Source organism: Hyaena hyaena, unplaced genomic scaffold, assembly GCF_003009895.1.
Source record: "Hyaena hyaena isolate Hyena2069 unplaced genomic scaffold, ASM300989v1 scaffold_469, whole genome shotgun sequence".
NCBI classification, from domain to species: Eukaryota; Metazoa; Chordata; class Mammalia; order Carnivora; family Hyaenidae; genus Hyaena; species Hyaena hyaena.
The window spans coordinates 391,906-404,699 of record NW_024081103.1 but is presented as its reverse complement, the minus strand read 5'-3'; the positions used below and the strand labels follow the sequence as shown (position 1 = coordinate 404,699).

At 39.0% G+C, this 12,794-nt stretch overlaps 1 protein-coding gene across 4 annotated transcripts in view; it reads left to right on the top strand.

The window, feature by feature from the left end:
* The window catches only part of GPAT3 (glycerol-3-phosphate acyltransferase 3), a 58,013-nt gene that overhangs the window by 25,227 nt on the left and 19,992 nt on the right, over positions 1 to 12,794 (top strand). For 3 of the 4 annotated variants that reach the window (XM_039254005.1, XM_039254006.1, XM_039254004.1), the window contains exon 4: positions 11,708 to 11,978. In XM_039254005.1, the coding sequence (XP_039109936.1) occupies positions 11,708 to 11,978 (271 nt within the window). The remainder of the gene's footprint in view (positions 1 to 11,707; positions 11,979 to 12,794) is intronic. The other variant, XM_039254007.1, reaches the window with a different exon arrangement.

Genomic DNA, 12,794 nt, shown 5'->3' with positions numbered 1-12,794 from the left:
ATATTTGTGCTGACTTTGCCCTCCTTTTCTTTTCATGGATCTATCATATGGCATGTAGTAATCTAGTTTTTCTAAACTAAACCAGTTTTGCTGCGATAGGGACATGCAAAACATTTATGTACGGAGCTTTTTCCCATTTTGCTTGTATTCATGTTTTTTGTTTTTCTCTTCAATCTCTCTGCTTTCAAAATTCGAGAAATTTCAGACCTTAAAACAACAACCAAAAGACAACCTAGGTGACAGCAGTCCCTCCAATGAGTATATTGATGATTTGGTCATCAAATAGATAATATATCGTCACTAATAGGTGAAATTAAGCAGAAAGATGTTAATGTGTGTCTGTGAATGTATTGTTTCTACTGTTCTAATACTTATTGGTAATAACTTGGTTCTCTCATCTTAAGTATTCCTTCTTCTAAATCAGTTTAATTTGCAAGGTGAATGGTTTATCGCAGATTTGTTGCTTGTAGCAACAAAATGATAATGTGATTAAGAGGTAAGGGCAAATGCAATTTTGTGGGTGCCTAAAGCTTATACAATTTGGAGATCCTAATCTTTAGGTAAAAGAATATACACAACTAGGCATGGGACCTTGGAAGGAGCCGTGCAGGTGAAGAGACTGAAGATGCACCTTATTGCCTTCATGGTTGATCCATCTTTGGCTCAGAGACCTTGAACTCAAACCTAAAGTCATGGGTGAGGGCATAACAAATTGTGGGGACCAAAAGAGATAGAGGCTGTTTCCTAAACAGGTTGGATGGGTGACAAGGTTAATGAGGAGGTAGAAGGTGTTAAAATATCTCTAAGAGCAACAACAATAAAACACCAGGGGTGATAATTCTTTCTAAACTTTGACTAACCTGTAAGATGCATGGGGCAGCTGCTTATACCATGACGAGGACTTGAAGAGCCAGTGCTGGAAGGCCATCTGTGTGTTGAAGTCATAGAATCATAAGCTGGACAGAAGAGCCTCCTCAGACAACTTGGACCTGGCTGAACCACAGAACTAGGGGAGCATCAAGGGGGCTACTGCCCAGGGGCTGCTTATCAGGAGAAGGCATTAGAGACCTAATCAATGTGTTCCTGGCTGTGAAAGATGCCTGCCCTAGTTTAAAAAAAAAAAAAAAAAGGGGGACTTGGGTTACAATTATCTGGGAAGGATGAGCAAGTCTGAGTCAGTCAATGACAAGTGCATATCTGGATTAATGATATGTACAGGCCACGTGTAGGTTTTCCTGCATCAAAGTTCTACTCCTTCCCTCAAAGACAGGACAGATGGTTGTAATAACTGTTACTCAGGGCGTTCTATTTAGCAAGGTGAACTGGGGCTGATGTGGAGTCGATGGGAAAGATCGTACAGACCTGGGACTTCTCGAAGGGCAGGTGTTAGACAGTGTGATGTGGAATTTGAAGGCTGAGGATGTGAGGAAGCGTTTCATTTTGGAGTCACAGAGTTGGTTTCAAATCCTGGTTTTCTTCCTTATTGTCTTTGTGGCCCCAGGCAAGTTACTCAACCCTACTGAGTCTTAATTTTCACATCTGTACAATGTGGGTAATGGACAAAACCTCATAGGATTACGAACATTAAGTAAGTATAGGAGTCAAGTGTTTAGCATACAGTCTGGGCATGAGAAAACATTCAATAACTGTCAGCTGTTTTCTAGTTTAAGGATGGGAAATTTTAAAATATTCATGGGAAAAATAGGTGTGATTACCTGGAGCTTGTAATTGGGATTATAGCAAGAAATTGTGGAGACTTCTAGGAATTTACCCAAGGGATACAGGAGTGCTGATGCATAGGGGCTCATGTACCCCAATGTTCATAGCAGCACTCTCAACAATAGCCAAAACATGGAAAGAGCCTCAGTGTCCATCAACGGACGAATGGATCAAGAAGATGTGGTTTATCTATACAATGGAATACTACATGGCAATGAGAAAGAATGAAATCTGGCCATATGTAGCAACATGGATGGAACTTGAGGGTGTTATGCTGAGTGAAATAAGTCAGGCAGAGAAGGATAGATACCCTATGTTTGCACGTAATAGGAGGATTAGGAGGAACTTAATGGAAGACCATGGGGGAGAAGAAGGGGGGAAAGTAGTTGAGGAGAGGGAGGGAGGCAAACCATGAGAGACTCTTGAATGCTGAGGACTGATGGGGGTGGGGGGTGATGGGCATGGAGGAGGGCACTTGTGGGGATGAGCACTGGGTGTTATATGGAAACCAACTTGACAATAAACTATTAAAAAAAAACAAAAAATACAAAAAAAGAGACTTAAAATTTTTTTTTTAATGTTTGAGAGACAGAGTGCAAGCAGAGGAGGGGCAGAGACAGAGAGGGAGACACAGAATCTGAAGCAGGCTCCAGGCTCTGAGCTGTCAGCACAGAGCCCGATGCGAGGCTTGAACCCCATGAGATCATGACCTGAGCTGAAGTCAGACATTCCACCAACTGAGCCATCCAGGCGCCCCTGGAGACTCTTAAATGTAACACTTTTCTTATTTTTAAGAAATTGAGGCACAATTAACATATATTAAAGTGTACAAATAACAAGTGTTCAGCTGGATGAATGTTTGCGTATTTATAGACTTGTCAAAGAATCTGTCCAACACGGGGCTTGAACTTGTGAACCATGAGATCATGACGTGAGCCAGAGTCAGGAGCTTAACCAACTGAGCCAACCAGGTGCCCCATACTCAGTGAATTTTAAAAATTGCTGTGGAATTCCTTTATTCGAGTACATACTTATGTTGATTGACTTTTGGGTTATGTGTAGTTTTTAGCCATTAGGAATAAAGCTGCTATGACCATTGTCGTGAACCTATTTACTTGTTTTGCTAGGGTACATGCCTTGAGGGTAATTGAAAGTCATAGGGTAAGCAAGTGTGTATTTAACCGTATTAGAAACTGCTAACTGGTATTCTGAAATTGTTGTAGACCCAGAGCAATGTGTGTGCTCCGTCCAGTTGCTCTGTAACCTCTTCAACACTTGGCATTTTTGGCCTTTTTAATTATAGTCATTCTGGTGGGTATGTAGTAGTATCTCATTTCGGTTTAAAAAAATTTTACTTTAAGTGTTTTTCTGTCACTATGTAAAATAATACATATACTTTATTGAGTAGTTAGACATTGTAGATGTATAAATAAATAAGAACATTAAAAGTCACCCATATGAAATCCTGTTACTCAGAAAAGACCTGATATTTTTTCTGAGTCTCATTAAGTTAGAAGTATTTTTGAACTTATACATATACTACAAGGAAAAGGCACTGTGCTTATCTCCTTGAAACTACCCTGTGCATAAGACCCAATATTTTGATATATTTCCTTATAGCTTTTTCTCCATTCATGTATATAGTTTTTTAAAGTTAATTTATTTATGTTGAGTGAGAGGGGGGAGGAGAGACAGGGGGAGAGAATCCCAAGCAGACTCCACGCTGTCAGCGCAGAGCCCGATATGGGTCTTGATCTGTGAAATCATGACCTGAGTCAAAGTCAGGAGTCGGAGGCTTAACCGACTGAGCCACCCAGGCTCTCCTCCACTCATGTATATTTTTAAAAATGTAGCTGACATTTTAGTTTAGTGGATCTGGGGTTGGGCCCTGACAGCTGTATTTTATAGGTTCCCAAGATATTTTGCTGTGAGCCCTGCCTCGTCCAGCTCATTTCCCTCTCCTCTGTGTGTAGTGTAGGAGCTCTGTCTCTAGTGACTGACGGACTGACTAAACGAATGAATGTTTCTGGTATAGATGAAGAAATTGACTTTTCAAATGAGTTTCTTAAACACATTTTTAAAAAATACAGCATTTATTTTTAAGAAGAAAGAGAATAGTGTCACTAATCATGTTATACCCATCACCCAAATTCAACAAGACTTTGTATCATCTATCCTTTTTTTCAGTTTTTCCTTTGTGGAAGTATTTTTTAATTAAAATTTTAATTACAGATGCAGTATGTGAGCAATGTAGAAAATTAGAAGATACGGAGAAACCATCAGAAACACTGTATTCTCACCTTAATGTGTCCTTTTATGGAAGTAGTTTAAAACTAAAGCCAGAGAATATGCCATTTCACCTTTAAGTGAATGCTTCAGTATATACATCTCAAAAAATTGACTTTTAAAAAAAACCCTGACACCATTGTTAACTAAGTTAATAATAATAAACTAAACTGGATGTTTAAAACCTACTTAGGAAGGACAGCAGGGGTCATCAGCAACACAAAGGATTCACCGTGAAATAAGCATAGTCAAATCACCTAATTATGTAAATTGCAGAAATTATAACCTGACTATTGGCCCAGGGAATTTTTTGCGCATGGTGTATGTATCTAGAGCCTAGCCTTGCAGTGTTACTGCTAAATCTTCATGAAAAAGGTGACAGAGGGGACTGGAAATCTGTACAGTTAGGTGGCTATTTAGTTGATGCGCTGATGGATGTATTAATATGTATGATGACTGATGGATAAGAACGGGTACAGAGATTGGTGGTCGAAGGATCCGTCCTAGGCTCTTACTTGTGAGAATTGTCTAAAGACCTTTCAGTCTTTAACTAAATCAAAGTGATTGCTGGAATGTGGGTCTAGTTTCTCTGGAGCTTGACATTGCATATTTTTGTTCTTTAAAGCCAGCAGCAGGGGTCCTCCCCACCCCCAACTCCAACCACGTGCAGTTAATCTATACAACTAATTTACTCTGATCTAGTCGATTTAGGGGATAAATCACTGAATCAGGGGATTCACAGATACTGTCTCCTTCAATTCTTCTTTTTTTTTAATTTAAATTTTTTATTGTTAATTTTTTAAAATGTTTATTTATTTTGGGGGAGAGAGAGAGAGAGAGAGAGAGCACATGCAAGCAGGAGAGGGGCAGAGAGAGAGGGAGAGACCCAAGTAGGCTCTGTACTGTCAGTGCCACATGGCTGGAGATGGAAAAACTACTGTGGTTTATAAATGAACCATGAGATCACGACCTGAGCCGAAATCAAGAGTCTGATGCTCAACCAACTGAGCCACCCAGATGCCCCCAATTCTTTTTTTTTTTTTTTAATGTTTTATTTATTTCTAGGAGAGAGAGAGAGACAGCGTGAGCAAGGGAGGGTCAGAGAGAGAGTCACAGACTCTGAAACAGGCTCCAGGCTCTGAGCTGGCTGTCAGCACAGAGCCCGATGCGGGGCTCGAACCCACGAACCGCGAGATCATGACCTGAGCAGAAGTCGGACGCTTAACCGACTAAGCCACCCGGGCGCCCCTCTTTTTTTTTTTTTAAACTGTGGTAAGAACACTTTACATGAGATCTATGCTTTTAACATATTTTTAAGTATATAATACAATATTGTTAACTACAGGTAATATTGTACAGCAGATCGCAAGTAAAATTTTGTTTAATTGAAACTTAACATACATAGGCAAGAGTGTAGTTATAAATGTACAACTTAATTTCCCAACGTGAACTTACTCATGTATCTCTCATTTAGATCAAGAAAAAGAACATTACCAGTACGCCAGAACATTCCCCAATGTCCCCTCTAAGTCACTACAGAACAAGGAAGTATATTTTTTTGAATTCGAAACCAGATTTAATTTATTTTATTAAAAAATGTTTTTGAGGGGCTCCTGGGTTGCTCAGTCGGTTAAGCATCCGACTTCTTCTCAGGTCATGATCTCACAGCTCATGGGGTCAAGCCCTGTGTCAGGCTCTGTGCTGACGGCTCAGAGCCTGGAGCCCGCTTGAGATTCTGTGTCTCCTTCTCTACCCCTCCCCTACTTGTGCTCTGTCTCTCTCTGTCTCTCTGTCTCTCTCCCGCTCAGAGAGACAGAGCATGAGTGAGAAGGGGCAGAGAGAGAGGGAGACACAGAATTCAAAGTAGGCTTCAGGCTTGAACTCAGAAACTGTGAGATCATGACCTGAGCTGAAGTCTGACGCTTAACCGACTGAGCCGCCCAGGTGCCCCTCTGAAGGTGTTTTAGTTACTCGTAGGTTTACTTGTTAACTGGAATCAGCACTAATGGGTTAAAATTTTAAGCATTTTGGGGCTCCTGGGTGGCACCATTGGGGGTTAGTTGGGCTTATGATTGGATAGGATTCTAGCTCAAACAGACTAATTCAATTCAAGTTTCCAGGTGAGAGTGTGTTTTGAACTTTGAGCTTCTGACTTTCGGACTATAACCCATTTGTAAAGATCACCTTCCTCTGTATAAAGCCCATTGTATACACTTTTGGTCCTCAGTGGGCCCCAATTTTCCCTAATTGCTGACTTAGAAACACGCTTTACAACTGGAGGATTGAAAAATTACTGTGATTTATAAATGGGCAGTCATTCCAGGAGTTCACTCAGCTAATTTAGAGTTAATTATATTTGAGATGGTTTTAACTTTAGCCTCCATTTCTTTTAACTGGCCTTTCATAGCTGATTATTTATGTACCATGACTTGGCTAAGGGCATAGGGCACAGGGCAGCTTGTGCAATTAATCTCTTGCATTAGATAGAGATAGTTTTTTCATTTTATTTTCATCCACGCATGAACCTTGTTGGGTTGGCCAAAGCATTCGGGATTAGGACAAAGTTCAAATGTTTATGGCCTTACTGTTTTGAAGTTGATTTATGAAACAAAAGGAAATATTTCCTAGAGTCAGGGTCTCATCAATTTAAGAAGGATTCTGAAGGATCAGGGCTAATTTGTTGGTGATAACTAGGTTTCCTTAATGACAATAAAAACTGATATCAAAATTGTGTCTGTGCTAGTTAAATCTAAGTCGTATTTTTATCTATATTTTGAAGTCTTTTAGTCTATTTACGAACATTTCTTGGTGTCAAAAGAAATATTTCCTCTTTTTCTTTCTAACGTGTACTTTGATAACTGATACAGAGTTTAAGTGTCCCCTATGTGTTGATTGAATTAAATACTTTTTTTCTCAGAAGATATACCTAGGGTAAATTGAATCAGTGTTTCTAGTCAACATAATTCAAGAAGGAAGTGATATTATACATTCAGTAGTGCTGCTTTTGACCTCTAATTTTAAAATAATACCCATTTTCAGATTTTGTGTACTTATTAAAGAGTTTCTAAGCTGATACCTGCTTTCTTACAATATAGATCTTTATCTTAGGAAAAATTGTCAGTTTCATGTAACTTTTTTTTGGAGGGGGATGATTATATAACATGCGTAGCCACTACTTAGTTTAATAATTAAAACTTTACAGAAATAATCAAATTCTCCAGTGTATCCCTTCCTGATTCCACTCCATCCCTTCCTGATTTCAGCCCCAGAAACTACTCTGATTTTCATGTTTATTATTTATATGCATATTTTCACATTCCCCCTTATACATGTGTATATGCTTAAACAGTACATAGTATTTGTTGTTTTGCATTATTCAAGCTCTATAAAAATATCACCTTCCACATATCATTTTGAGTGGTTTGTTCCTGTTGATGTTTTTCAAGTTACCTAAGTGAGTAATTATTCTAGTTACTTTCTTTTAGCTCTTGTGTAGTATGCAGCATTATGTATCCATCTCTTTATATGAGCTGCCTTTTAGTAGTTATTTTTATTGAGGTATAATTAACACAACATATTAAGTTTTAGGTGTACAACATAATGATTTGATATTTGTATCTATCTATCTATCTATCTATCTACCTATCTATCCATCCATCTATCTAATGTACCGTTAGACTGATTCCACTATTTTGCTATTGCAAACAGTGTGGCAAAGTTTTCTTACATATGTCTACTTTGCACAATTTTATAAGAATCTCTCTAGAGTACGAGGGAAAAGCTCTTCTTTCAGGTGGAATGCCAGATAATACATGTGGAAGGAGTGAGAGAATATAATTTTAGAATGCACATAGCACCGATTTATTCAGGAAGGACCATCGATAGCTGCTAATACCATTGGGTGAAGGTTTGAAGAGCAGGATATTTCCACAGTCTCAAAGTATCTCTCCTTTGTACACACTTAGAGATAATAATTCTCCACTTACTGATCAAAAAGAGAAAAATAGTAACTTTATAGTGGAGAAACCTGGTAATAACTGTCTTAAACCAAGTGACCCAAAGGAAAAAGTAATTAATGGTGGGACAGATGTCACGTGTTCCCAGCTTAATGCATGGAGGATACATCATTCACATAGTATATCTGCCTAAAGTGTACAACATGCCTGTAACCACGAGGAGCCATCAGATTAACCCAGATTGAGACATTCTACAAAACAAATGGTTTGTACTTTTAAAAATGTCAGTATCTCAACAAAACGAAGAAAGGCTGAGGAACTTTGTCATATAATTAGGACACTATAGAGATGACATGTAAATATCATGTATGATCCTTTGTTGAATGCTGGGCCAGAAAAAATTATGTGAAGGATATTATTGGGACCATTGTCAAAATTCAAGAAGGGCTGTACATTTGATACTAGTATTGTAGTCACTCCCACTTTCCTGATTTTCACAGTTGTACTGTGATTAAAAAAGTAAAACTTCATGTCTTGAGGAAATTAATGCTGAAATATTTAGGAGTAAAGGGCATGATGCCTGCAATTCATTCTCAAGTGGTCCAGAGAAAAGGATCATTTCGTACATCTAGAGATAGAACAATGAGCAAATGTGACAAAATGTTAGCAACTTATGAATCTGGGTAAAGTGAACTATTGTCGCAACTTTTCTGTGTACTTGAAATTATTGAACAAAAATCTTTTGGAGGTTCCCTGGAAGGAAAATTGTTGGGTCTTGGGCTATGAATTTCTTTAAATTTACCAGGTGGTACCAAATTGTTTTCTAAATTTTCGCCCAACACTTGATACTATTCAACTTAAAATTTGTATTAATCTTTATGGGTATGAAATAGTACCTCATTGTGGTTTTTGTTTGCATTTCTCTGCTTATAGTGGAGTTGAACATCTTTTAAAATGTGTAGTCATTAAGGCTTACTCTTTTTATGAATGGTTTGCTCTATATTTTTAAAACTTTATCTTACTACTTTTTGTTATGTCTTTTTAAAAAAAATTTATGTATTTGAGAGATAAAGAGCACGAATAGAGGAGGGGCAGAGGGAGAGAGAGAGAATCCCAAGCAGGCTCTGTGCTGTCAGCTCTGAGCCTGATGTGGGGCTCGAACCCACAAACTGTGAAATCGTGATCTGAGCCAAAACCAAGAGTCCAATGCTTAACTGACAGAGCTACTCAGGCGCCCCTTGTGTGTCTTAATATATTCTGGAAATTCATCCTTAGGCAATTAGATGCACTGTAGTCACCCACACACTTTTGGAAGAGGCTTAACAAGGGACCCCTGGGTGGCTCAGTTGGTTTTGACTCAGGTCATGATCTTATGGTTTGGGTCGTGAGTTTGAGCCCCATGTGGGGCTCTGAGCTGACACTTTGGACCCTGGAGCCTGCTTCAGATTCTTTGTCTCCCTCTCTCTTTGTCCCTTCCCACCTGTGCTCTCCTTTCTCTTTCTCAAAAGTAAATGAATAGACATTAAAAAAGGCTTAACAGAAATATAAAATTGAGTTATATTTTATTTGAGCTACACAGAATTAAGGAGGTCAGGGGGCAGAGAGAATGTTGCACAGCAAGTGGGTAAGGGCTGGGGGCAGGGTCCTGTGTACAGATCTCTTCTCACCTGGCTCAGTTAAATGAGGCAACTCAAACTTGCATTCTTATCTCTGGCCCCTCCAAAATCATGATGTTTAGAAGGGCTGTCCACTTGTCTCCAGTGTGTTTCTTTCTGAGATTTGCTGAATAGTTTGTTCTCCCTACCCTTCTAGACTTTAAAAAAAAAAAAAAGGGGTAAAAAGGAAACCCACAAAACCCCTGTATATTGCCAAATAATGAAATTCTTGCCCTGCTAAATATTGGTCAGCACTTGGATTGAGTAAGCTGCTCTGAGTGGTATTGCAGTGTTGACAGAGCAAGAAGGTAATTCACTAATTACACTGTCTTGTTTCATCCTTTAATAGGAATCAAATCCTTTTCAGAGATGGTGAAGAAAGGTTAAACCACTTAGACCTGATGGCTGGAAAAGATAATCTAATCACCCCAGAACTTGCTTTATTGCTCTAATTTTTAAGGTGATTAGGTATTAGCTTTGCATGTTGGCAAAAAACAAAGGAAAACCACCCAAAAAACCCAAAAGTAGAATCACTAAGCTTCAGTCCTGTAAGGAAACTAAAACTTTTCCCACCCCCTATTTTGTAAAGGAGAACACCAAGGTAGGTGACTTGTATATTATGCAGTCATAGAGCTATTTTTGTCCTAAACAGAACTTGACTTTGGACTCCAGGTCCTCTTTAGTTTCCACTCCAGTGCCTTATGCTTCCATTCCTTCAAAAAACTGATACATCATCATCTATGGATGCGCGTACTTGTTCTCCAGCGGTTAGATAATATAGTGCTCTCCACTCTCCTCATTGGCTTCCCAGTAAATCAAAAGGGATCTTCTTTCAGGGAATTTAACATCTTAATCTCCATCTCAGAAGAAAAGACTTTTCTATTTTAGGAGGTAAATTCCTTTGCTGCGACACACCCCAGAGGGACAATCAGATGGTCATGTCACTGTGTGTGTAAATACTCTTTATTCAAAGATCTCATGTATGACTCTTACTTAGTATTTAGAACTGGGTGACAGTAGTCATTTTTTCAATTTACAAAATTTATGCTACTTTAAAAATCTTTGAATTATTTTCTTTATGGGAAATACAATTACTGTTTAAGGAGGAAAATCTAATCGTATTGCCCAGAGATAACTGCTTAATGTGGCCTTCTTGACATTTTTTTTCTATGCATATGTATTTCATAGAGTTAGATTGAACTATAGTGTTAGATCTTGCCTTTTTTCACCTTAGACTATTTATTAACTAGGGTATTTATTAGATGAGTTATATCTTATTGTCTGGATCGATTATAATGGAAAATGCTACAGTGACCCCTCTTGCCTACATTTCTGATGATTTTCTCAAGATAGAAATCAGAATTGTTGAATCATCAGCAAACCTATTTTTAGCCTCTTCGTGCCAAAGAGATTTTGACAAAGTGGCCACTAGTTCTGGCTCACACAAACTGAATATGAAAATATGAGTTACATCATTTCTGTCATTGAATTTTATCATTAAACAAAACTGTTGCTGATTTGATGATGCAAATAGGCCAATCGTTGTCTAATTCACATTTCTTTGATTGCTAGTAAGAGGTTTTCATATATTTATTAACTATTAATGTTTCCATGAATTCAGTTCATGAACTTTGCTTACTTTTTCACAGGAGACTGATTTTCTTATTAAATAATTTTTGCATATTAAAAACATCAGCCTTGTGCCATTTGTGCTAAATACCTTTTGCCACTTTGCCTGCATTTTGGTTTTCATGGTTTTTATCAGGGGAAAACAAGGTTTTATTTTTACACCATCTAGTTCTGTACTGGAGAGTTTGTTCACTGAAGGTATGTAGGGAGGAAATGAAGCAAGAAAAAGGCTAGTGGGGACCAAAATTTCTCTCTAGTGAATTGAAGTCGTTCGGTAGAGGCCATTTCATGCAGACTCAGTGATTTCACCCCTTTTTCCCCTACAGTTGCTTGTCTTTTATTTTTGAAATCTGCTTCATGTTACCCATTCAGTTTGTGTACTTGCCTTCTGTACAATGTTGCCTCATTGGTCACTTCTCGTGTCCTATGGCATTTTCTCATGTCCTGATGCTTTCTTTTAAGGTATTATCCAAAGAGATGAGTCACCCATGGAAAAAGGGCTCTCTGGTCTGCGAGGAAGGGACTTTGAGCTGTCTGACGTGTTTTATTTCTCCAAGAAGGGCTTGGAAGCCATTGTGGAAGATGAAGTGACCCAGAGGTTCTCCTCAGAGGAGCTAGTGTCATGGAATCTCCTCACGAGGACCAATGTAAATTTCCATTACATCAGTCTGCGGCTCACCATGGTGTGGGTGCTGGGCGTCATAGTACGCTACTGTGTCCTACTACCCCTGAGGTATGTCTCCTGCGCCAGAATTTGATGGTGTAATTGGTTCGGCTTTCTTTTTAAATCACGTATATAATGGTCCCATGAGAGTATTATGGCACTAAGCCCACCCCTTTGCCCCTGCAAAACACCACCAAGTGTGACCTCCACAGAAACATTTTATGTATCTATTTTCCTTTCACATTTTTTCCCAAATGAAGGTGTTATTCAGAATCTACTACGTATCGATCTGGATCCATGTTGTTCTTTCTGTTTGAAATAATTTGAGGATGGATGGAAAAGGGAAGTAGAAAAAAGAAGAGAGAGGATTTATAGTTTTGCATTCACTAGTGTCAACCAAACTATAACTGCCTTTCTGTAGCAGTTCACAGTTGCCCAGGAGAGAAAAAGATGTCTGAGAGTGGTTACCACATGGGAGAGAGCCATTCGGAAGACTGAATTTGTTCCATCCAGTTCCATTATGATTACTCACTTCCCTTCCTTCCTTCCTTCCTTCCTTCCTTCCTTCCTTCCTTCCTTCCTTCCTTCCTTCCTTCTTCCCTTCCTCCCTCCCTCCCTCCCTATCTTTCTTCCTCTCTCCCTTCCTCCCTTCCTCCCCTTCTTTTTTGAGGGGGGAGGGCAGAGAGAGAGGGAGAGAGAATCCCAAGCAGGCTCCATGCGGTCAGCACAGAACTTGAACCCACGAACCCTGAAATCATGATTTGAGCCAAAATCAAGGGTTGGAAGCTTAGCCAACTGGGCCACCCAGGTGCCCTCACTTTTCTTATTAAAAGTTCCCCACCTGTGTCCCCTTCTGGTTCTAAGTTTGAATGCTGACTGAGGAAG